General features: G+C 37.0%; 1 protein-coding gene and 1 pseudogene across 2 annotated transcripts in view; one reads left to right on the top strand and one right to left on the bottom strand.

The window, feature by feature from the left end:
- Positions 1–637: 637 nt before the first annotated feature.
- Positions 638–27,444, top strand: part of dtn (transmembrane protein 132C dtn) — a 102,093-nt gene continuing 75,286 nt past the window's right edge. For both annotated transcript variants that reach the window (XM_036370866.2, XM_036370863.2), the window contains exon 1: positions 638–1,024. In XM_036370866.2, the coding sequence (XP_036226759.2) occupies positions 976–1,024 (49 nt within the window). In that variant the 5' untranslated portion in view covers positions 638–975. The remainder of the gene's footprint in view (positions 1,025–27,444) is intronic.
- Positions 25,998–27,154, bottom strand: LOC138857300 (uncharacterized; annotated as a pseudogene).

The raw sequence follows: 27,444 nt of genomic DNA, 5'->3' as shown, positions 1-27,444 counted from the left end.
AATATTATTTTGAAAATTACATAATTTAATTTTTCTAATCTGTTTTGCATGCATTCAGAAAAATTCGATGATGATATTCATATCAATATATATGATTGCATATACGCGTATAAAAATATAAGTCAAAAGAATAACATTCGGCTGTAATATCAATACAAACTTCTGAGCATAATTTTCAATGAATGCTCAGCTCTAGATTTTGACAATTCACACGCTGGTCCGTAGTTGGACCTTCTCTATATTTTACATTCTTTGTACCAGAATTTCCCTTTACTTTAACTTGATCGTCAAGTTGCCCCGCGACTAGAATGGAAAAATTGACATCAAGACGGCGTTCAAGTTCGTAAGTGAAGGTATTGCAACGTCCGGGTTAAAGTGTAAAAATAGTTATTTTTAATCATTTGTATATTATTTTACAATAAAAAATTTCTGTTCTCACGAATTTGAATGAAAAGATGATATTAAGGCTACCATGTTATCTAAAATAAGACTTCACATCTGGAATTATCAGACTATCTATTTAGCTATATTAAGTTAAAATATGCAATTTTATGAATATTGTTGGTAAGTCTAGTTAAGGCATAAACCATCGATGGTCCAAATATCGATACTATCGAAAGTCCCATCGATTGTTTTGCATCTCTAGCGCAAGGAATAGTTGTGTTGAAATAGTTTTTGATGTGAAATTAGTTGATGAAAGTTAGATAATGTTTCGTACTCTGTTGCATGTAGAATACTAAAAATGTTATTAAAACTATTTTAAAATGAAAAGTGAATTTATTGTAATTCATATGCAAGTCATGAAGTTACGAATGTCTGATATTTAAAATGTGAATATGTGTGTATACTTTCATATGAATCGATAAAGTGTAGTGCTTATAAAAAAATGTTCAATTGTTAACTTTGCGGTGTATTTGTTATACCGTCAATGTAAAGACTACACAAATTGGATCGTAATTGGAGGAACACTACAAAATGGTTTCGAAAATATCCTTAATGGTATTTATATTGACATCATATACGAGTAAGTTTGTTTGTAAAACTAAGATTGTGGTATCTGCCAACATTTTTTATTTAGGTTTCATACTTGTTCATTAGAAGTTATGAAAACTCGGCTGGGATTTAAAATAGCATCTGCCGATATGTTCTTGATCTCGAGATCATGCTTTATCAGTCTAAACTAATTTTAAACCCGGCTCGGGGAGGTATGCTAATCTAAAATTTTCTGAAAACTCCTATGTCAACACTGACTAATGTAAATATTCAGTTTTTTAACAGCGTTCAGTATACCTAAAATATCCTATAGCAAAGGGTCAGCTACAATATTTTGTTTGTTTATAATATCTATCTTTAAAATGCTTGCAAATATAAATAAGAAATTATTAGAGAGAATATATCCAATAATTGCAACACCCTTGGTACGTTGATTATAAGTGGCTTAGATTTAGAAAGATGAAAAGTACCGATAGAGGTTTTCAAGATAAAGAAATATACCATCCCACGATGTGAAAAAAGTTGGACGCGAAAGAAATAACGACCACCGAGGTGTTGGTTTGGACAGGGGTATTTTTTTGAAGAGCGGCCGAAGGCTTCCAATGCAGAAAAAGTTGGACGCGACCGACCGGACTTCGGACGCAACGAACTACAGACAAGCTCTAACCGCCATTCACAGTGGGGCCATTAACGCCTTCATCGACTCGCTCTTAGTGAATGGAGTACTAGGAGTCAAGCCACCACCCATAGCAGATGTAGAGCTCGAGTTGCCTCGCGAAACCAGAGTGACCCTCGCGCAAATTCGTTCTAGATTTTGTAGCTGGTTAAACTCCTACTTATCCAGAATAGACCCTGACATTCCAAACATATGTCCTGCTTGCACTTAGGCTTCTCATAATACTAACCACCTCTTTGCATGCCCAACTCACCCAACACCCGTTTTCCTATGGTCCGACCCCGCCGAAACAGCCTATTTCTTGGGCCTCCCGTTAGATGACCTCGACGACAACCAAACTATCACTTATCATCCAACACAATGATATCGTCGAGGTATGCCAAATAGTTCTTCCAGTTTAATCCTTTTAATACCTGCTCCATAAGTCTCCCAAAGGTAGCAGGAATGTTACGTAATCCAAAGGTCATTACGGTAAATTGGTTATTGGCAAGTGTTGAGAACCATGTTGTGCTTGATAACGAGTCCAGATTATCATCGATTCTGGGTAGTGGATAACTGTCTTTCTTCGTTGCATCATTCAACCTTCGATAGTCCATACAAAACCTCATGTTCCCATCTTTCTTCTTCACAAGTACTGCAGGTGAACTCCATGGACTTGCTGATGGTTCTATTACGCCGCTTTCGCTCATTTCACGTATGATCTGGCTTACATGGTTTGGCTTCGAGGTGCTTTGCGTATTCTCTTTCATCACCTGTGTTATTAAAAGGATTCACAACTTTGGTTCTTCATGGTTTGGGATCGTCTCTATCAAACATGGATGAGTATCTTAGGAGTTGTTAAGCCTTATTTTTATGGTTTGGCTCTAGTTTCTCCGGTAATGCGTTAATTTCGCTCGACATATCGTTTTTGCCCATAGAATTTTCCTGAAGATATATTGCGCAATTTATTACGGCCTCAATATCTTGACACTGCCGTAATATAGCTCCTCTGGAAAGTTTGATTGTTGACTTGCACTTATTAAGTATTCTTATTGGATCTCGTGTATCTTGTCTTGTGATAGCCAGAATTTTGCCTATAAGTAAGTTTGTTGTAGATTCTTCTGTGGTCTCAACAACCCACAATTTGTTTGTCCCATAATCTCCATATATTTCTGCCCAAATAACTGCTTCTGATTTTAGTTGAATCTACTGGCTCTCTGTTATTATCACTCGTCTAATATTGTACTTGTTATAACCGAATATAAGTGGCACTTCCACATTTGTTTAAGTTATAATTCTATTCTCCATTTCAATCTTTATTCCTTGATTTGCTAGAAAACCTACTCCAATTATGACTTCGTCGACGATATCTGCCACTATAAAATTGTTTACAACGGCTGCCTTTCCAATTACGGTCTCGTACATTACTTTTCCGAGAACTTGACTATCTTCTCCAGTTGCTTTGCCCCAGCTAATAGTATTACTTCTTTATTAACTAGATCAGATTGAATAATGGAACGTGATGCGCCCGTAAACACAGTCGGTATCCGCTTTTTATTGTCTACACATCCAATAACGGTAACGTTACTCGTATTATGGTTATCTCCATTGATTAAATTGGCAGAAGTATATAAAGCTTAACGGCCACATAGTTAAACCATTCATTATTCATAGCGGTTTGAATGGTTGAAGTCAGGAATGCCTTAATTATCGATTTAATGGGCAGCTTCAATTCAGTCAGATTTCTGAGTTTTGCTTTGTACACCTCTTGCTTGTCTTAACCCCATAAAAGAAAATTCTGATGCAGTCAGGTCAGGTGACCTTATGAGCCAGCGGAAAGTAGAGTTTTTTGATATTAATTTGGTTTCAAATTCTCTTTGGAGCTCCGCAATAACCGGTCTGGCTATGTGTGCAGTTGCTCCATCTTGCTGGAACCGAACGATATTGAAAAGGATATTCTGGGTAATAAAACTTATTCAACATCTTTAAGTGACAGTTACTGTTACACAGTTTTATTCAAAGAAGTATAGCTCGGCAATACACCGTCTCGTGGATTATTTATGGATTTGATTCACTCCATATACGGCAATTTTGCTTGTTTATTTCCCTTTTCGTGCCCTTTTCGGATGGCTCGCTTTAGTTTAACGATTAGTTGGATTTGAAATTTGCTCGATCTTCCTCAGCTATGCGCTTACGGCTAACTGAATTCTTGGACTGATTACAAGTGTGTGCAATATGGTCACTTTTTCCGCAGCCGAAGCATTTAACTACACCATCATTTTTCTTACGTGCTTCTGTAGATTTTTCTAGTGCTTTCTGCATGGTATTAATTTTTTCAAGTAATTTGTTAATCCAAGTGTGTTTCTTCTATTTCTTCTTTATGAACTGTAAATGTTCGTTTGCTAAGCAGATGTGCAGTTTTTTGTATTGAAGCATACGAAACGGTTTCCGCAAACGTCAATTTTGGACATGCTAACGCAGCAAAGCTTGTAGTGTTATCTCGTATTACATTAGCGAAGGCCCGAATTTTCGTATTTTTGATAAACTCCACGGACTTATGTGCATAAGCTAAGTTGACTTAACCTCTCATCTGATATAGGTGTATCTTGCGCTGCGAATTACGCCTCCAACTGCGTTGACAGTCACGCATTTAACTGCGCCAAGATTTGTGATGACACCTTTGCCATTTGTGAGGCCACCTCCGTCGAAATCTGCTTAGACATCTCCGACACTTGCGTTGCCTTTTGCGTTGACAACACATATTCCTCAACAGTAATGTTTTCTGTTCTATTGCCTCTCGTAACCGTGTTTGTAAGTCGGACTTTCATCCTTGTTCCTTTTTCATTTGTGGAATCTTTACATCGTTAAACTTTGTCATTTTAAAACAATTCTTCCTTTCTGAATTTATTTGAAAATCCCACTTTTGACACCAATTGTAACGGATTTCTCAATAAATCGTCTTCCTTGTAACTTTAACTCACTCTTGAGTTCGATTACTGGATTGTTAAATAAAAGTCCCAATTTAATAACTATACACTTATCTTACTAAACCCAACAACTCAACACTTATTACTCGTTATTTGAGTTTACAACTCATTGTTTATAGCTCAATTGCTCTTTAAACGGCAACACTACATATAATTAAAACTGTCTTTGCTGCACAATCCGGCAGCCCTTATTTAGTAGATTGTTAACAAAACTTCGCTAATCGAACATTCTGGCAGCTAGGAATTTCGTTATCTAGTGGGTTCTAGCAGTTTATCGTTTATTCTATTTTGTTCTGGCATTTGTGTTTGCCACAACACAATAACAAAATGGTTGCATGCAAACAAATATAAGAGTTACCATGATTTATAAACGAATAAATATAAATAAAAATAGATTGTACCGTCAATACAAAACTTATAATCGTGTGATGAGTAACGCAAACTCTTACAGAATTTTCTTGGTAAATCATGGTGTTGGAACCAGGGTTATTTTTTTTAAGCGCGGCCGAAGGCCGCCAATGGAATAAGGAGCTCCACTCGAGCGAACTGAGGACACCCCGGTATTGGACCGACCAGGGATATTTTGTTTTAAGCTCCTAACGTAATAAAGAGTTGTACGCGAATGAACTGAAGATGGCCCGGTGTTGGATCGACCAGGGTTATTTTATTGGCCGAAGACCGCCAATACAGAAAGGAATTGGGATATTGTATGTTTCTTTTGATCTTCTTGGTCCCTTTGTAAAATATGTAGATAAGGTAACACTGATTATGCAACCCCTTTGTTATTGTGTGAATTAAAAGAATTGATCAAAACTTAAATATTGAATTAAAGTTATTTTTGCACTAGTTAATAAAAAATAAATGTGTAGAAACGAACTAATGAGGTGTTAGTGAATATAAAAGTTAAAAATATAAGTGTAAAATCCAGTACAAATCTATGAAATACACATATTTAATATTTGAATGCTTTAAATGCAAATATCTCTAATTAAATTAACTAGTAAATTAATTTTAATTTCACTCACCGTTCGTACAAAGAAAGAAAGCGAAGTGAAGTGGCGGGTGCTCGAATAGAGAAATGTGGTCGTAACCGAATCGAATGCTAAAAAGCGAGTGGGATCCTTCTTTTAGTCCCTTATATATTGATGTCTTCATGGTGGTGTGATCGTGGTGAAGTTGTATTTGTGTGCGTGTTGGTGCATGGTGTAGGGATGTGGAATTTATGGTAAGTAGGTGTGGTGATGTGGATGTGAATTGGGATGGTGTGACAGAGTCTTATGGCGAGGGGGGATTGAGTGGTAATTTAGCCATCCCGGCCCCCCTAGGCAAATAATTAGCCTAGTAGTCGCTGCAGCTGTTGTAGCGTTGCCACAACGCTGCTCAGACCCGTGGAACGTCGTGGTTGCGGACTAGGCTGTCGACGCCGTATTGGTGTTACATTCCGCGGGTGTACCGCACGAGTTGAGGGTTGAGGTCTTGTTGCGCGGCTTCGAAGGGTAATTGGCCGACCGACGTCGCGCCTCGAGGTACGATGAAGTAGCGTGTGATGTGGTCTGCTGCAAATTTGGAACAGACCCGTGGACTCACACTCTTGAGTCCCATGCGTATGCGATAGGCAGTTTAGACAGTGCCCGTGTGCCTGGGCAACTTGCTGTCGTTGCAACGGTCGCATACTTCTAAAAATCCCAAAATGTTGCAGGCGCTGTGGGCGCCTTGCCTCTGAAGGCAGTGATGACTGGCTTTACCACTGCATGATGCGGCAAGTAAAATGAGTAGTATTTGCCCTTGATGATTTTTTCGCATGGACTTACTTCCTCCATGTGGTCTAAATGGAGGTATTCTTCCAACACACCATCATATACTGGTTTGAGTTCGCCTTTTTATCCTCTCGCAACCTGTTGCTACAGAGTATAATAGTTCAATCAAGACTGTTATTTGGTACACAGGATCAAATTAGGGAGGGGCATCTGCAGTTAAACCTTTTTTTTTTAAGTGGGCGTGGTCCCGCCTCTAATAGGTTTAATGTGCATATCTCCTAAACCGCTAATGCTATAATAACAAAATTCACTAGAAGCAAATGTTTTTAGCACTTCTATTGACGGTGTGAAAATAGTTGAAATCGGGTGGCAACTCCGCCCACTCCCCATATAACGGTACTGTTAAAAACTACTAAAAGCGCGATAAATCAAGCATTAAACACGCCAGAGACATTAAATTTTATCTCTGAGATGGTATAAATTGGCTTTATAGGAATCACTTTCAAAATTAGTCAGTGGGCGTGGCACAGCCCACTTTTAGGTGAAAACCCATATCTGGAGATCTGCTCAACCGATTTCAACCAAATTCGGTGCATAACGTTCTTATCATGTTTCTATGTCATAGTGTGAAAATGGGCGAAATCGGACTACAACCACGCTTACTTCCCATGTAACACCATTTTCAATTCCATCTGATTCTTTCACTTTCCACTATGCAAATCAGGTAACAATGATTATATCGGGGTAAAACTTTGCGTGAATAATGCAATTAAAGTATGCCACCTTGCGGCCAAAAATTGTCTAAATCGAACCAAAACTGTTCAAACTTCTAAGTACTAAATATGTGGACCCCAGTGCCTATAGTTGACCTTCTACCGAAAATATCAGTCAATCCACAAAGAAATCTCAAACGAGTATACCATTTGACTTTGCGAGAGTATAAAATGTTCGGTTACATCCGAACTTAGCCCTTCCTTACTTGTTTAAGTAGGTTTTTTTTTCCATACTTTGAAACTGCTGTATTGCAGAGGTGCGAGAGTGATCTAAGGCGATTGTATTGGGAAATTGTTGTTTTAGTGGTAGCCGTACGACATACCGACCATTATCTGATCTAGTAGTTGTGGCTTTATAAAAATCTTCACAATACTGATCTTCTGGGGTTGTAATTGAAATGGGGGGAAGTTCTTCTAAATCCCAAAGTCTTTTCAATTGTGAATTGAGGTATTCATTTGAGATTTCCTCAACTTGAGTTGTCATAGTGGTAACTAGTTCCGTAACTAGTCCACTTAGGATCCAACCGAAAATGGTATTTTGTGCCAATAGTGTGTTTGAAATTTTCTCTACACCCTCGAGTATTATCTGAGGTATGAGATCGCTGCCTAATAGAATGTCTATTTGAGCGGGGGTGTTTCAGTTGGGATCTGCTAGGTTTAGGTGTGAAACCTTTTGCAAATGCTCGCTATTTATGTGATAGCTTGGAAGCATATTTGTTAGTTGCGGTAAGACTATAGCTTCTGCTTAAATTCTCTTATCCGCTTGGGGGGAAATTAAGGTAATGGGGCAGATTTTATTAGAGTTTTGCACTAATTTCAAAGTTGGCTTGTTTTGTTGGTAGTTGTAGCCTATTTTGTGCCCTAGACGCTATGAAAGATCGTTGTGATGCTTGGTCTATTAAGGCTCTAAGTTTAAACAACTCTCCTCGGTGTTCGATGGAGACGACTGCAGTGGGTAGTAGTACCCTACTTTGGTTTTCGCTGTGTAGCGTTTGAGCCTTTAATGCCTTTGAGCAGCATGGTGCTTCTTGGCAATTTTCGGGAATTCGCACTTCGGGATTTGCTGTTTCAACAAAATCCGTGGCTCTTTTCATATTTGCGGTGTTTGGGGGTGAACTGGAAAAATTATTTATATGAAGCATAGAATGATGTCGTTTATGACAATAAACGCAATTGAACTTGCTTTCACACTCTTTTAGAGTATGCGAACGTGACAAGCAGTTTGTGCAAAGTTTTTTGTTCTCACAAAATTGTTCCTATCGAAAATATTTAATTTTTTGAATTTATCGCAAGATTTAAGTTTATGCCCTTCTGTACACAGTTCGCATAACGTTTGTTTATACTGTTCGGATGTGAACGATTGATCTTAAAAAAAACTTCTATTTAAATTGTTATTGCTACTGGTTTGGGGTCTATTGAAGTCCTATTGAGGTCGTTTTGCACGTTTTTAGTTCTAACTAGTTTTTTTGTCTACCCTTTCTGCTATTTCCTATTCGGTAGTTAGAAATTCTTTCATTTGCTGCCACGTTGGGCATTTTTTCCGAGATGAGAGCGATTGTTCCCACAAAAGTAACGATTTTTCTGGTAATGCCGCGGTGCATATATTTACCAGAATAGGGTCCCAGCTGTCTGTGGGAATATTTTGAGTCGATAAAACCGACAAACAATTAGAAACAGTGGATTGTAGTCTAATAAATTCATCACTTGTTTCTTTCTGAATTTTAGGCAAGTTCATTAGTATCGTTAATTGCTTATCGACCTATATTCTTTCATTTTCGTATCTTGCTTTTAGAGCTTCCCATGACAGATTGAAATTATCGTAATTTAGTGCGAACTGTTTGACTATGACGCCTGCTTGACCTTTTGTTTTGTATCGGAGGTGATACAATTTTTGTGCATTTGTTAATTTTGGGTGGTTTATGTAAACGGCTGTAAACATGTCCCGGAAGGACGGCCATTGTTCATAACCACCGTGAAAGATTTCTGTATCACATGTGGGCACCTTGAGATGGATGCCTGAATTTGGCTCTTGACATTGAATTTGTGGCAGCTCTAATCTCTGATGTGGAGCAGGTGCAATGGCTTTAATTAATTTTAATTGATCCGAAATCATTGCTTTTGTTTCTTCAAACTGGTAGCAGTTTTCGTACTTGGCGTAAGCCGAGGATTTAAAATTTTCAGGTAGATCTGAGTCGTCAGATTCTACTATTAGAAAATTATCAAGATTTTCCTTTTTGATTTCTAATACCGATTCAGAATTGTCTTGAATCGGCGAAGATGAAAATCGAGTGCAGTATCGTATTAGACTGTCACTCTCAGAGATAAATTTGCTGTATGAAATATCTTTCACCCGTTTTTGTTTTGTAGCACCTTGCTTTAAGCGTGTAGCTTCTGCAGGTGTACATGGACTCTTTTCTTCAGAAATAATTTTAGGTACTTTTAGAGACTGTATTGTTTTGGATTCTTTTAAATCTGATGGAATCCAATAATATACTTGTATATAACGAAACCCTTTAAAGAAAAAAAATTTTTTTTTTGTCTACAAAATTTATTTTAGCTTCCGTATAGTGTATAACCGCAAACTCTTTTTGAAGAGTTTTTAATTCGAATTAAGTTTCTTAAATACGCGGATTTAGTTTTTTATAATTACTGGTCGTATTTACATTATAATTTATTAACAATCGAACTTGTATTTATTTATCGTTTTTATGTCCTTATGTAGGGGTATGTAGATACACCTTAATGCGTGGGCTTGTAGATATGTATTTATGCACTTGAGCAATTTAGAGCTCGTTGAAGAGATCAATTCACTTTGTACCTAGGCATACACGAATTATTGTTCTGAAATGTTTGTGCGCAATCCTGCTTGTGTTTGTTTGCCAAAGAACAAGGGGTATTGCGGGATATTTGCAAAAATGGACTTCGAAGAAATTTTTATTTGAGAATGTTTTAAGCTTTCTTTTAGCAAAAATTTTTTTTTTTGTATTATGGAATTATTTATTATACTCTTGCAACCTGTTGCTACAGAGTATAATAGCTTTGTTCACCTAACTGTTGTTTGTATCACCTAAAACTATTCGAGTTAGATATAGGGTTGTATATATATAAATGATCAGGATGAAGAGACGAGTTGAAATCCGGGTGACTGTCTGTCCGTCCGTCCGTGCAAGCTCTAACTTGAGTAAAAATTGAGATATCTTTATGAAACTTGGTAGACATGTTTCTTGGTACCGTGAGACGATTGGTATTGCAGATGGGCGTAATCGGACCACTGCCACGCCCACAAAACGCTATTATTCAAAAACAAATAATTTGCCATAACTAAGCTCCGCAATAAGATACAAGACTGTTATTTGGTACAAAGGATCACATTAGGGAGGGGCATCTGCAGTTAAAATTTTTTGTTTAAAAGTGGGCGTGGTCCCGCCCCTAATAGGTTTAATGTGCATGTCTCCTAAGCCGCTAAAGCTATAATAACCAAATTCACTGGAAGCAAATGTTTTTAGCACCTCTATTGACGGTGTGAAAATGGGTGAAATCGGGTGACAAGCCCGCCCATGAAAACCCATATCTTGGGATCTGCTTAATCGATTTCAAAAAATTCGGTGCATAACTTTCTTTTTATATATCTATATTATAGTGCGAAAATGGGCGAGATCAGACTACAATCCCGCCTATTTCCCATATAACACCATTTTCAATTCCATCTGATTATTTCACTTTCCACTATGCATATCAAGCAACAATGATATTGCGGTAAAACTTTGCGTGAATAATATGTTTAAAGTATGCCACCTTGTGATCAAAAATTGTCTAAATCGAACCAAAACTTTTCAAGCCCCTAAGTACTAAATATGTAGACCCCAGTGCTTATAGTTGACCTTCTACCGAAAATATCGGACAATCCACAAAGAAGTCTCAAACGAGTATACCATTTGCTTTGCGAGAGTATAAAATGTTCGGTTACATCCAAACTGAGCACTTCCTTGCTTGTTTCTTTTGTTCATTTTGTCACTGCACGTGTTTTTTTCAATAAATGCACTGGTTCTTGTTTTTTTTCACGTTATTTTTAAATTTTTTTTATTTTATGTTTTATAACCCATAGTGCCGTCCACTAGGGCTCGAAGGACCATAATTAAATTAAGTAGTAAATTAATTTTAGTTTCACTCACCGTTCGTACAAAGAAAGAAAGCGAAGTGAAGTGGCGGGTGCTCGAATAGAGAGATGTAGTCGTAACCGAATTGAATGCTAACAAGAAAAACGTTAACTTCGGTTGCGCCGAAGCTATAATACCCTTCACAAAAACAAAGGCCCCTTACAAGAACTTGATTCCGAACGTTCAATTTGTATGACAGCTATATGATATAGTGATCTGATCTGACCAATTTCTGTGGAGAATAATTTGTTGCCTTATGCAATAACTCGTGCCTAATTTCGTGAAGATATCTCGTCAAATAAAAAAATGTTCCATGCAAGCACTTTACTCCGATCGTTCAGTTAATATGGCAGCTATATGCTATAGTCATCCGATCCATACAATTTCTTCGGAGATTAGATTAATGCTTTAAATAATAATACATGCCAAATTTCGTGAAGATACCTCGTCAAATTAAAGAGTTTTCCATACAAGCGCTTCATTCCGATTGTTCAGTTTGTATGGCAGCTATATGCTATAGTCATCCGATCTGAATAATTTCTTCGGAGATTACATTGTTGCCTTAACTAATAATCCGTGCCAAATTTCGTGAAGATACCTCGTCAAATGAAAGAGTTTTCCATACAAGCACTTGATTCCGATTGTTCAGTTTGTATGGCAGCTATATGCTATAGTGATCCGATATCGGCGGTTCCGACAAATGAGCAGCTTCTTTGTGAGAAAAGTACAGATGCAAAATTTCAGATCGATATCTCAAAAACTGAGGGACTAGTTCGCGTATATACAGACGGACGGACAGACAGACGGACATGGCTAAATCAACTCAGCTCGTCACGGTGATCATTTATATATATACTTTATATGGTCTCCGACGTTTCCTTCTGGGTGTTACAAACTTCGTGGCAAAATTAATATACCCTGTTCAGGGTATAAAAATCGAGCGGAATATATACTGATGTCTTCATGGTGGTGTGATCGTGGTGAAGTTGTATTTGTGTGCGTGTTGGTGCATGGTGTAGTGATGTGGAATGTATGGTATGTAGGTGTGGTGATGTGGATGTGAATTGCGATGGTGTGACTTGATGGTGAGTCTTATGATGAGGGGGGATTGAGTGGTAATTTAGCCAATCTCAAAAACCATAAGTTAGCGGCAGTTATATAATATAATCCCGAATTCGAGGTATGCTATTATAAAATTTAGCTTCATAAATATTTAAAGTTCGTTCTAACAGTATGTGCAAATGGTTTTCATACATACATATTTATATAATTTTTAATTGAAACAAGTAAGGAAGGGCTAAGTTCGGATGTAACCGAACATTTTATACTCTCGCAAAGTCAAATGGTATACTCGTTTGAGATTTCTTTGTGGATTGACTGATATTTTCGGTAGAAGGTCAACTATAGGCACTGGGGTCCACATATTTAGTACTTAGGGGCTTGAACAGTTTTGGTTCGATTTAGACAATTTTTGGTCACAAGGTGGCATACTTTAAACGTATTATTCACGCAAAGTTTTACCCCGATATAATCATTGTTGCTTGATATGCATAGTGGAAAGTGAAAGAATCAGATGGAATTGAAAATGGTGTTTCATGGGAAGTAGGCGTGGTTGTAGTCTGATTTCACCCATTTTCGCACTATGACATAGAAACATGAAAAGAACGTTACGCACCGAATTTGGTTGAAATCGGTTAAGCAGATCTCAAGATATGGGTTTTCACCTAAAAGTGGGCTGTGCCACGCCCACTGTCTAATTTTGAACGCGGTTCCTATAAAGTCATCTTATACCATCTCAGAGATAAAATTTAATGTCTCTGGCGTGTTTAGTGCTTGATTTATCGCGCTTTTAGTAGTTTTTAACAGTACCGTTATATGGGGAGTGGGCGGAGTTGCCACCCGATTTCAACTATTTTCACACCGTCAATAGAAGTGCTAAAAACATTTGCTTCCAGTGAATTTTGTTATTATAGCATTAGCGGTTTAGGAGATATGCACATTAAACCTATTAGAGGCGGGGAAAATTTTAACTGCAGATGCCCCTCCCTAATGTGATCCTGTGTACCAAATAACAGTCTTGTATCTTATTGCGGAGCTTAGTTATGGCAAGTTATTTGTTTTTGATTAATGGCGTTTTGTGGGCGTGGCAGTGGTCCGATTACGCCCATCTGCAATACCAACCGTCTCACGGTACCATGAAACATGTCTACCAAGTTTCATAAAGATATCTCAATTTTTACTCAAGTTAGAGCTTGCACGGACGGACGGACGGACAGACAGTCACCCGGATTTCAACTCGTCTCTTCATCCTGATCATTTATATATATATAACCCTATATCTAACTCGATTAGTTTTAGGTGATACAAACAACCGTTAGGTGAACAAAACTATTATACTCTGTAGCAACAGGTTGCGAGAGTATAAAAAGGTATTGTGAATAGAATGCCCCTCATTTGGGGTTAAAATGGGAATGGCTGATGGAGGAGCTGTTCCAGATACAGTGGGATTTAATATACATAGCTTCCAAACCGCTTACGCTATATCAACCAAAGGATAAGGAGTAGTAATTTCATTACCTCTTCAAACTCTGTTAAATGGGTAAAATAGTATAATAACCACGCCCACTCCCCATATAAAGGTTATGTTAAAATCTACTAAAAGTACGATAACTCACTGAATAAATGAGCCACAAGCATTAAATTTCACAACAAGGATGGTTTATAGGAACTGGTGTAAAAATTAGATAATGAGCGTGGCACCGCCTACCTTAAGGTGAATTCTTATATCTCAGGAACCACTTGACCGATTTCAACTAAATCTCATTCCTATTACTTACTGCGAAATCACAAGACAACCTGCCGCCTGAATCTTTCACTTCACAGTATACAAATCAAACATCAATAAAATTATCAGAATAAAACATTGCACATACCTATAGCGGCCTCAAGGTATTTCGTCTTATATCCAAAGGCCGAAATCGAGTTATATCTTGTGCCAAAAATGGGTAAAAGCAGGTAAACAGTTCCCTTAGCCCCACATATACAAAACATAAATATATTAGAACCATCGGTTCACTTTATACCGCATCTAACGGTAAATTTTTCAATTTATAATGTGTATTAAACTTCTTTTGTGTACTCTTAATTCAACATTTTACGTTTTTACACAATATCAAAAGTGTTACATGCTAACAAATTATAAGTGCTACCACATCTACAAACGAACCAAAGAAAATGAAGAAAAATTGTATCCCAAATGCAGTAAACTAATGTCCACATTATTAGTTTTTCCCTTAGAACTCTTTTTTTATACCTGAACAGGGTGAATTTAGTTTGCCACGAAGTTTGTAACACCCAGAAGGAAACGTCAGAGACCCTATAAAATGTACATTTAAATGATCAGCATGATGAGCTAAGTTGATTTTGTCCGTCTGTAGATATACAAACTAGTCCCTCAGTTTTTAGGCTATCGACCTAAAATTTTGCACCTCTGCTTTCGTCAATAAGAAGCTGCTCATTTGTCGGAACGGCCGATATCGCAACACTATAGGATATAGCTGCCATACAATCAGAACGATCGAAGTAAAGTGCTTGTATGAAAAGTTTTTCATGTGACGAGGTTTCTTCACGAAGTTAGGCACGAGTTATTATTTAAGGCAACAATGTATTCTTGAGGTAGGGTTCTTTTCTGTAATGGCGGCCGCTGTATAGAAAAATAACAAAAACCGGGTTTTTAAGCTCTTTCTTTCGGACGTCCTTTCTGCATTTGTTGGCCCTCGACGGAATTTTATTCGGCCAAGAACTGTCAACTCGGCATCATTCCTCAAAACGATTTCAGAAATATTTGCTATTTATATTTTTTTGCATGATTTTGGAAAACATTTATTTCCTCTTAACAGACCGAACCGATTTCGCTTGTATTCAGTACGATTGTGAGTGAAAATGTTCTCCTTTATTTGATACTACTAATTTTTGCAAAAAATACAAAAAATTTTCTTTAACAAATTCAATTAAAGTCAACTTCTCAATCGCTTAAAACTTTTTTTTTCATAACGACGTGGCGTACTGGTTTCGATCACATAGCATATTTATTCGAAGAAGTGAGCATATTTATTGCTGCGCGGCATCTTGTTATAGTCCGGAGTGCGGTGTTCAGGTCTGAATACGGTCGATTGCTTTGTATGTTGCTAGCAACGTCTCTTTGTCCTTACCCCAAGTGCTGCCGGCTAGCGGATTGAGGATCTAGTTGCGGCTTTGTACTTTTGTGACAATCGCGGTTGTGTGCAGAGAGAAGGAGTGTAAACTGTCAACTGTGACACCTAAAATTTTTTATCGTCGGAATTTTGACATCATCGACGGAATTGTTGCGGTCCAGTCTGTATTCCTTTGTTGAGTTGGTGAATATGGTGGCCGTGGCTTTGGCTGGGGAGAGTTTTAGGCTCTTAGAAATGAAATGGCGAGAAAATTCTTAGAAATAGCCGGTCACTTTTGAACACATGCCATCAATTCCATTGCCCGACGTCATTATCGTGCAATCATCTGCGTATGAGGTTAATGAGACTCCTTCTCGTGGTTGTCGGAGTTTCGAGATGTAGTGATTAAACGGACACGGTTTAATTATCTTTAGTTTAGATTGTTTACCTCGAAATAATACCGATGATTGACGATCGCTCAGATATTTAAGGGTCCACCTCTTTAGTACTGGAGGGAAAGTGGTCTGTTCGATATCCTCCAGTAGCGTTGCATTTTTGACTATGTCAAATGCTTATGACAAGTCCAACGCTACGAGGACAGTCTTCTCGCAGGGTGGTTTCTGATTGAGGCCACGAGCTATCTGGGCGATTAAGACGCTAAGTGCTGTGGTGGTGATGTGCACTTTACGGAAGCTGTGATGGTGTTTGGCTAGGTTCAGATGGTGTGTGAAAGTCTCGAGTGTTTTCACTACTGAGGAAATGGGATTTATCAGTCGATAAGACTCTCCTAGGTTGGGAGGCTTCCCAGGTTTTAGTAGTGTGACCACCCTTCTGATTTTCCACACATCGGGTATGCGAAGGGTGGTCAGAAATTAATTGAATGAGATAATTTACCCCATCGAGCCTAGGTGTTCCGTCTGGGCTAATAGATTTAGATGCCTTTTAAAGTAAGGCGTCCGTAGGAATGGAGTGTGCGTTGAAGGTGCTTTCGGTGAATCCTGTGAAGATTCACCTAGTTATATTTGTTGAAGTTAACGTAGGAGCGTTTGTCCACAGAAATAAAGTCAGGGGGATTTTCGATCGAGATTATTATAGGCAGATAGTCTGATGCGAGACTTAGCATAGATCGCCAGGTTATGCTGTTTATTAGGCCACCATTAGCGATAGTGATATCAAGCGAGCTGCTATAGTTGTCGATACGTTATCGCGAATTTCATCCCCAGAATCCACCGTTGAGAAACGAATAGACTATTCATGTTCACCCAAATGGTAAAGTTAAATTGAAATATAATATTAAATACTAATATGAATGTTGTTGTAATTGTATTATAATTGTTATTTATATAATATTGGACATGGGATTTAAAGCACAGTAAATAACATTAATAGTTTAAAGTTTTTGTTAATTGGGAAACAAAGAATAGAGCGGTGTGAGATGAGTGGGATTCATTAGGTGTGCAAAGAGGTGGTTAGAGTCATGTGTGGACTAATTGCACTCAGGATATTTGGTATGTCAGGGTCGATTCAGGATAGGTAAGACTTTAACCTGCTGCAATATCAAGAAAGAAGTCGGGCAAGGGTCACTCTAGATTCGCAATGCAACTCGAGCTCTTCGTCTGCAATGGCTAGTAGTTTGACTCCCAAGTACGCCATTCTTTGGGAGGTAGTCGGTGAAAGTCTTAATGGCTCCACTGTGAATGGTGTTGAGTATACGTCTGAAAATGGTGGCGTCCGAAATTGCGTCGGTATATAGTTGAAGTTTGTCGACGTATTGTAGGCATGTTCTATTAAAGTTCCTAGGAGGCGGTTTCGCTCCAAGCAGATGACTGCATGGATGGTTTCCTAGAAGAGGCCAGTATGGAAGGAAGTTATAGGAGCAGTTGTAAAAATTAAACAATACCACTTTAAGGTAAAATCCTATATCTCAGACAAACTCAACAAACTTTTAAAATCCATCTGATTCCTTTACAGTATACAAAATAAATATCAACGAATTTATCAGAATAAAACTTTGTACAAAGAGTGGCCTTAAGGTAATTCACCTTATTGTCGCAATCGAACAATAACTTGAGCCAAAAATGGGTAAAATCGGGTCAACGCCCCCCCTAGTCCTATATATCTAACATAACATTTTCGAACTTCCGGTTCACTTTTTACCGCATCTATTATTGAAATTCAGAAATAATCTTTTTTTAAAAACACTGTTAACCAACACCTTAAGGTTTTCCCTTTGATCCTTGCAAGTTGAGAGTGTATAAAATGTTCGGTTACACCCGAACTTATTCCTTCCCTACTTGTTTTAAAATACATATATTTATAATATACTCGTATGTATGCAAAACGGTATATACAGTTGTAGCGGTACCGCCAAGGTACAAGGTTTCATACATTTTTAAAGCTGTCCAATAGAGCTATATATTTAAGCTTGAAGTTTAGGTTGGTTCCCTGAATGTTGCTTTTTCTGCGGCTGGGATTTGGAATAGAAATCCTCGACTTCGGGGTTAAAATGAGTAAGGATTGATAGAGGAGGTATATACCAGATAAAGAATGTACATATTATATATAACTTGAAGTTTTTTAAATATTTAAAGTACATATATTTAAAAAATTTTTAGTATGATATTTGTCGATTTATAATAAGCTTTGTACACAACCGAGCAAGTGTTTAGATAGTTTACTTTACTTCTATATATGTATAAGTTTCAAATACACTTTTATTGCTTTGTTCGTTACTTAATTTAAATTTATGTTAAACATAAACTAAAAAAAAAAGTAATTTAAGAATATTGGAATAAATTGTAAATGTTTTATTCTATGTTACACTTATTACAAAACACATTATATATTACAAGGAAATAACGAAATTGTTGTAAAATACTAATACTGACCCCTTTTTGAATACATACTTACCACTAGTTTAAGCCGTTAGGTATCAAACTGCCTTCATTTTTTACAGCTTGTTGGGTCTTTAATAGTTTTGCTTGAATAATGGCCCAGTAAATCTCAATTGGCCTGAGTTTTGGTCAATTCGGAGGATTCGTCTCTTTAGAAACAACAGTCATTCTTTTGTAATGACATGTCGCGCGATCAGACCAAAAGAGTACTGGGTCCCTATAAAGAGGTAGTTCACTCCAAACTGATGAGATAATTTTCATTCATGGGCATTCACATAAAGTAGTCATACACGACACACTTGTGTTTTCGATCGGTAGGCAATTTTTTTTCGCCATACACGACAATACAGATCCATTTTACGTTCGACCTTCAATGGGTAAACATTCGTAAGCACACAAGCACATATACGAATAAATCTCATTTGGGCACATACCGATCAAACGCACATGTACATATGTACTTACGTACGTCGTTTATAGCCACATTTGGCTATGGTAAACTTTGCTTTGTATTTAGTTCAGTAGAAATATAACTTAGAGTCGACGTATATTTTGTAATTCTGAGAACAAAGTTGTTGTAATTTTTATAAATGTTAGTCTCGTGTGGCTCCGGAGTTAAATTTTTTGATTACCCTGTTCTAAACTACTGTCAGACCAATAGTTCGAGGGCACCAAAAAAAGATACGGAAGTGTTAAACAAGGCCATCAGCGAGTCAGACTGAGTCGACCATAATATTATAGTTCGTCTACCTAACGAAAGCGCCCAAAGGCATCAAGTGAGACAACCTATAAAGCTTAGAGAAGGCAGCATGATGTTTTGGGGTTGCCTCACGTGGTGGCATGTCGGACCATTTGCTAAATATAATAAATGCATGATGGTTATAGAAGATTAAAACACTCCGCTAAAGAAGTTTAGTTAGCCCAGCAATTTTTTCAGGTAATGGAGTACAATCTAATGGAGTGATCTCAATTCAACTGAAAATTTGTGGACGATATCGAAAAGCCTGATATGATAATATCAAAGAACTCCTGGAAACAAAAACAGCTATGGTAGCGTATCGAAGGCTGCTATATAGCTGGCTGGCCTAGGCAACACTAAGTGTTTCCAGGTGCAATCTGACATTTCCATTGGAAAGTTTGACATTTTTTAGCATAACATTACTCAGAACGTTTTGTCATTTAATCGTGAATTGTTTTATTTACAGGGAATTAAAAAATTCATCTCGGCCAAAAAATGGAATTAACTCGTGAACATTTTCGTGCCATCATTTTTCACAACTTTCGACGTGGACTATCACGACATGAGTGCATCGATGAACTAAAATCGTTGTATGGCTATGAAGCACCATCCTATAGCACTGTAGAAAACTGGTACAACGAATTCAATCGTGGCCGACGCTCGCTCAAAGACGAATTCCGTGAAGGTCGTCCAAAAACAGCCGTTGTACCAGAAAACATCGATGCCGTACGTGAACTGATAATGCAAGACCGTCATGTAACATACCTTCAGATAGAGGCATACCTATGCATTTCTCCCACCAGCATACATTCGATATTGCATGAACACCTGGCCTTAAAAAAGGCTTGTTCTCGTTGGATCCCGCACAATTTGACAATCGCTCAAAAGAAGGCTCGTGTGGATTGGTGTAAAGAAATGCTGAAAAAATACGATCGCGGTGCTTCAAAAGACGTTTATAAGATCGTCACAGGTGACGAATCACGAAAAGGCTTTATTTATAGGAGCCGGTTCGAAAATAGAACAATGAACGTGGCACCTGGGACAAGGGATAAAATCGGGTGAAAACTTGCCCTAGTCATCATACGAATAAACCTAATATAGGAATTTTCAAACATTCTGTTGACTTAATACCTTATATGTTGGCTAATGTATGAGGTGTCTCAATGAAACTCAGAAAGCACATTTTTCTGAAATGATATGTCGTTATGCCAAAAATAGCTAAAATCGAGTCAATCAATAATTTTGCCGCTACAACAACAACAACATCAATATGTAAGATACCGTAGCGAAATTGAGAGGACACATAACACTGGAAATACTATAGTTCACCATTAGAAACTCCACCTGAACATTTAGTTTTGGTACATCTCAAACATTGAAACACTTTTTGAGTCATATTCAACAATAAAATTCGGCATTTCGAATGACATCTTTTGGTGCCCAGACCAGGAGGTATGTCACTGCTGCAGCGGTTTTTGTCTTTAACAAAATTTCAGAAGACTTTAATATTGGATTTAAGTTTACTTTCAACATTGTACACGTAGCTCTTGTAGCACTCAGCCTTTTACAATCAAATCTCAGTTTGCTGAACCGAGAATAATTTGACTTAGTTTATCTTGTCTTATACAACACGTTCGCCGACCTCTTTAATTTAATTTTGTGCATGAGATCCTTTGAGAACCAGGATAGGTAGTTACTGTGTTTATGCGTATGTATTGGAACGAACTGGTTTACCCCTTCAACGATTTTTACGTAGAAAAAGTCTAACTTACTATCAATTGTTTCGAGTTTGTAGAGATCAATTTGTTCTCAGGTAGAAGGTGTTGAGCTCAGCGTAGTTAGCTTTTTTCAATAAGTAGGAAGAATAGTTGTTTGGGGCCAGCCTGGAAGATGAGCGTGATATCCAGGACAGGATGATATTTATCTTCTGGGACCAGAGCAAGTAAGTGCTCTGGTGATGAATCAATATCACTGAAATATAAGTCAAGGGAAGAGTTACGAGCGTTGTGAATATAATAGCGTTGAGCACAGTTCATGAAGGCGTATCCAGGAGGTTGAAATCACCGATTATTACAAAGTTGGATACCTGGTATTTGCCCATAATGAATGAAATGGGGACTAGGTGGTTATCAAAGATCTCGTAAGGTGATTGAGGAGGTATGTAGACACAGCTGATGATTATGTCACGTGAGGCATCTTTGACATGGATACAAATTTGTTCTAAATCATTGTTTGCAATTGAGATTGGCTCAGTATGGAGATAACGTTTACAATGAAAACACCACCACCACGCACTTGTTCACTAGCTTGAGATATACGGTATTAACGGTAAATTTTATGAGTGAATCACCATGACTTCCACGTATAGATGAGTGAAAGTTCTTTTTCACGATCTTGGGTATACCATGAATATATTTAATTGTCATGCTGTCGCCACCACCTTTCACCATAGAGTCTAAATCCAGTTGCAGGTTTTTTAGGTGCTGTTGTTGTGAAGAGGGGAGATCAGCCTTAAAGATGAAATTTGAGTTTCCATCAGGAGGTCTATACTTGATTGAGAGTGCGTCGGCTGCTGAGCGAGTAGACGTATACGACCGGTGTATGTCGTCAAAGTCTGCGTAACTTGAATTCAGTGGCTACACTCGTAAAGCGGTCATCCTCTAAACGGTCTTTACCCACGGCTTTGTCTGATTTAGGAATGTTCAGCGCAATAACATTCGCTTCAAGGCGTTTCCGTTCAGACATTTCTGTGAATATATCTTCTTTGCTCATGGGTTGATGTTGATCTTGTTCTCGGCTGATGGAAGCCTGTCTTTAAGGGCAGTACATTCATTGGTGAGTGTTGTATTTTGTTTAGACAGCTTGCTCACCTCATCCTTTAGATTTTATACGCTACTTACGAGAGAATTTTGAAGATCTTTAAACTTACGGTCGTAATCTGTAGTAAAGCGGAAAAAAACTTTTAGAAAAGACTCAATTTCATTAGCCGGTGACAAGTTATTTGGTTTGTCATCATCAGATTCCCGGAGGTCTTCACATGTCTTGAGGCTAATATCATTGAGACAGGGGGTGCAGTTCCAGACAGACTCTCTTGTCTTTATGAGTAGCTTTAAACTCTTCAGGTGAGCTCAGTATATTGGATACTTGGCTGTGTTCTATCTGTGTATTATCCCAGAGCAATAATTACAAACTTGTGATGTTGTGTTTATTTTCTTAAGTGGCATTTTTAGCGATAGTAAACACAAGAAATATATAACTAGAAAATCAATGGACACAGAGTTTACTAAAAAATATGAAAAATTGTTTAAAAAAGTCCGATTAATTGTGTAAATAAATAAAAAAAAACAAAGCAAGTTGAAAAACACTTGTTACTCAATTAGCTCTCTAGCTGCTATCCAACGTGTTTGAGTATACTTCAACAATGCCGAACGTTAATGCACTCAGTTTATGCGCTCTGTTTATGTTAGTCCAAATGTGTGCTATTTTAATGCTATTAACTATAATGTGGTTTAGTGCTGAATATGAGTGAAATTGGTCTAAATCCTGCTCTAAACCTCATATCCTTAATATGTATAATGATTTCCGGTTCGCTGGTTCACCATTTTCTGGTATATCCACTATATTAAAAAAATTTGGTTGAGTTTATAACACATATGTATATCTCAGTGAAATTAATTAGTTATTTTTTAATAAACATATTTCCGACAAACAAAACGTACTAATAAAAGTAAGTCAATAACATAAGATAATAAGAAACCAAATTTGATTATAATTCCTACGGATTTTCAATAATGCATTTTGAACTCTTACGCATCACTTTTTTATTATAATGTTTGGCAATTAAATTGAGGAGTAAAACGTTCAAAATATCACTGAATTTGGTTGTGTTTTATTATTTGCGTAAAACCTTTTATAAACTCCGAAGCACTTGCTCGGTTTTACACGATACTGTATACGGTGCCATTTTCACACTGCGCCTTTGTAAATTAATCAAAGTAAATAAAAATGAAAAATTATACCCTGAATGCAGGAACTAAAATCGTGTGTTGGATAATACCAAATCATTCAATTTTTTTCTCTTGATTTATTTTTCTTGGTTATTTTTTAAAGCGGAGACGAAGGCCGCTATAACCGGAACTAAGAGTTCATTTTTAAAACATATTGAAATAATAAAATATACTTACATATAATCTATACAAAAAGACTTCTTTTATTGTATTTGAAAAATTACTTAAGAAAGGGCCTTTAGGAAAAAATTCTTATTCGCACAATTTTTATCGGATATTATCGGTTTATGTATCTGTTGCGGTACATCATATGAAGAATAAAAAATTATTTGGATCATTTTGTCAACATCCGTTAGAGATATGGCCGACCGGAAGTAGCCATTTTGAAAAGTTGTTGACACAATTTATCGATTTTGAATGATCTGAAACAAACGAAACTTATTTAATTTTGAAGTACACATGATTGGCTATGGCGCGAACTAAGACTGGAAAAAAATTAATAAATAAACAAGTAGTCCAATTTTTAATTCTCTTTCTTTTTTTCGGCTTTTTTTTTCCATAATTATATAGCAATGGACAATGATTGTAGTTCGTGCAGTAGCCAAGTTCTTACTGAACCTTTTAAGAATCCATTACAAAGTGGAGATTTTAATAAATGTAAAGCCTACTGACTTTTTAAAAAAGTCTGAAATTTTGAATTGAGATTTTTTCGATTGAAAATTAAGGGTTTTTTCCGATATAAGGTCAATATAAGGAGAAATTGACATTTTCAATTAAAAAAATATACAGTGTGTTTGGCACATAAGAAGGTAAGTTACAACACAATTCGTGAAAGAAAAATTTTTGTACAAGATAAAAAAAATAAAAAAACTGGGTTATTTGAATATTTATATTTATATATTTCACATGCAATTTTGAGGTTAGTTTTGACGAAAGTTATTGATCGTTTCATTACCTACAATATTGCCTGTATGAGCTAAGCCTCCCATTCCTATAAACTTCACTCTATTCAGGAAAAACTAGCGCTCCATAATGAAACACATCACACCTGGGAACACCACCACACTCAACCTCAGGAAGCAACATGCACGAAGACACCTAACAAAAAGGACGGGATCATCGCACCCGCTGCTTTCGGTATATACAATTCGACATCTCAAGACATTCGATTGTACACTGCGTAACGTCAACACCTTCTCGATACAAAGGCGATCTTGCGCGAGTTTTGGTTGTCCGAGCGGAGGAAAAAATAAAAATGCCGACGATGTTACTTCTGTGACATTATATTTTATTCTGTTTCTTTTTCAAATTGTGTTCTGCTTATATAACACTAAAGTGATTACAATTTTCTTAATCTATTTCTTTGTTTTTCTATTTTCTTATGAAACACAATATTTGTTAAATGTAATCTTATTTTCTATTGAATGCAAACAAACATGATTGTGTGGTTTACCCGATAATGTCTGGGTTATCATTACAGTCAAACATAAGGATCAAAACATGTTTGTATGCATTTGCATTATGTTCTTTATCTCTACTTGTTATCTTATTTTTTGTAATGTTTACTTGTTTTTCTTTAATCTTTTATTTTGTCCAATTTACAATATTTGTGTCTGGTTGGGATGATAGTGTACACAGTTGTGCAGTTAATCAATGTAGTGTTTTTATACTCTCGCAACCTGTTGCTACAGAGTATAATAGTTTTGTTCACCTAACGGTTGTTTGTATCACCTAAAATTAATCGAGTTAGATATAGGGTTATATATATATAAATGATCAGGATGAAGAGACGAGTTGAAATCCGGGTGACTGTCTGTCCGTCCGTGCAAGCTCTAACTTGAGTAAAAATTGAGATATCTTTATGAAACTTGGTAGACATGTTTCATGGTACCGTGAGACGGTTGGTATTGCAGATGGGCAAAATCGGACCACTGCCACGCCCACAAAACGCCATTAATCAAAAACAAATAACTTGCCATAACTAACCTCCGCAATAAGATACAAGACTGTTATTTGGTACACAGGATCACATTAGGGAGGGGCATCCGCAGTTAAAATTTTTTTTTAAAAAGTGGGCGTGGTCCCGCCTCTAATAGGTTTAATGTGCATATCTCCTAAACCGCTAATGCTATAACAACAAAATTCACTGGAAGCAAATGTTTTTAGCAGTTCTATTGACGGTGTGAAAATAGTTGAAATCGGGTGGCAACTCCGCCCACTCCCCATATAACGGTACTGTTAAAAACTACTAAAAGCGCGATAAATCAAGCACTAAACACGCCAGAGACATTAAATTTTATCTCTGAGATGGTATAAGATGACTTTATAGGAACCGCGTTCAAAATTAGACAGTGGGCGTGGCACAGCCCACTTTTAGGTGAAAACCCATATCTTCAGATCTGCTTAACCGATTTCAACCAAATTCGGTGCATGACGTTCTCTTCATATTTCTATGTCATAGTGCGAAAATAGGCGAAATCGGACTACAACCACGCCTATTTAACAACACCATTTTATAACACCAACACGCCTATTTTATACCACCTTTTTCAATTCCATCTGATTCTTTCACTTTCCACTATGCAAATCAGGCAACAATGACTGTATCGGGATAAAACTTTGCGTGAATAATGTGATCAAAGTATGCCACTTTGTGGCCAAAAATTCTCTAAATCGAACCAAAACTGTTCAAGCCCCTAAGTACTAAATATGTGGACCCCAGTGCCTATAGTTGACCTTCTACCGAAAATATCAGTCAATCCACAAAGAAATCTCAAACGAGTATACCATTTGACTTTGCGAGAGTATAAAATGTTCGGTCACATCCGAACTTAGCCCTTCCTTACTTGTTCAACTTAATTTTTCTGTTGTCGCAGTTCTGGTTTAGTTCTATGCCATTTGCATTTTTTATTAAAATAGTTTCTTCATCAATTTGAAAAATTTCTGTAATGCTATTTTTGATAAGTTCACAATTTAATAAGTAGATGCAATGCTTAGAAAGTTGTAGTTCATTGAATGTTTTAGCTTCTTCGAATTTATAAGTGACATTTTTGTATTCAAAACCATTTTCAATTTCTGCCGTTATTTTTTCTTTGCCTGCTGTATTTGGTATAGGAATAATAGTTTTTAATTGTACCGATTGAAATTCTTTTGGGATTTTGACCACGAACATTAACAAATTTTCTTTATATTCCAAGGCGCATAATTTTATATAATATATTGAAGTTGGTTGAGGTCTATGTTGTAATTATAAATTTCTTCATTTGTTAAAATGCTTGGATGAAAAATACCACTTTTTGCTGAAATAATGTTTTCCTGAATCTGGTTTACTGCGTCTTTGAGAATGTTTATCTTTATTGTTTATTCATGAAGAATCATTATTTTGTCTGTTCTCTCTTGATACATTAAAGAATTCTTTCTTTCGTCTTCAATAATTTGTTTTAATTTTGTGAACGTGTTCGAAAAGAAATTATTAATTTTTATTTGGTGGTTGAGAGCTGTAATTGAATTATGTAAATTTTCATCTACTTTCTTAAGGTGATTTTCAATATCTATTCTATCTCCCTCATCCATCGTTCCAAATAGAAATTTATGTACAGAACCTATACCGTTAATTAAACCTCTCTTTTTATACTCTCGCAACCTGTTGCTACAGAGTATAATAGTTTTGTTCACCTAACGCTTGTTTGTATCACCTAAAACTAATCGAGTTAGATATAGGGTTATATATATATAAATGATCAAGATGAAAAGACGAGTTGAAATCCTGGTGACTGTCTGTCCGTCCGTCTGTCTGTCCGTCCGTCCGTCTGTCCGTCCGTGCAAGCTCTAACTTGAATAAAAATTGAGATATCTCTATGAAACTTGGTAGACATGTTTCTTGGTATCGTGAGACGGTTGGTATTGCAGATGGGCGTAATCGGACCACTTCCACGCCCACAAAACGCCATTAATCAAAAACAAATAAATTGCCATAACTAAGCTCCGCAATAAGATACAAGACTGTTATTTGGTACACAGGACTATATATGCTATAATAACAAAATTCACTGGAGGCAAATGTTTTTAGCACTTCTATTGACGGTGTGAAAATAGTTTAAATCGGGTGGCAACTCCCCCCACTCCCCATATAACGGTAATGTTAAAAACTACAAAAAGCTCGATAAATCAAGCACTAAACAAGCCAGAGACATTAAATTTTATCTCTGGGATGTTATGAGATGACTTTATAGGAACCGCGTTCAAAATTAGACAGTGGGCGTGGCACCGCCCACTTTTAGGTGAAAACC

This window comes from Bactrocera oleae, chromosome 5, assembly GCF_042242935.1.
Source record: "Bactrocera oleae isolate idBacOlea1 chromosome 5, idBacOlea1, whole genome shotgun sequence".
Taxonomy (NCBI): domain Eukaryota; kingdom Metazoa; phylum Arthropoda; class Insecta; order Diptera; family Tephritidae; genus Bactrocera; species Bactrocera oleae.
The sequence above is the reverse complement of the archived record's forward strand: the minus strand, read 5'-3'. Positions and strand labels throughout refer to the sequence as shown.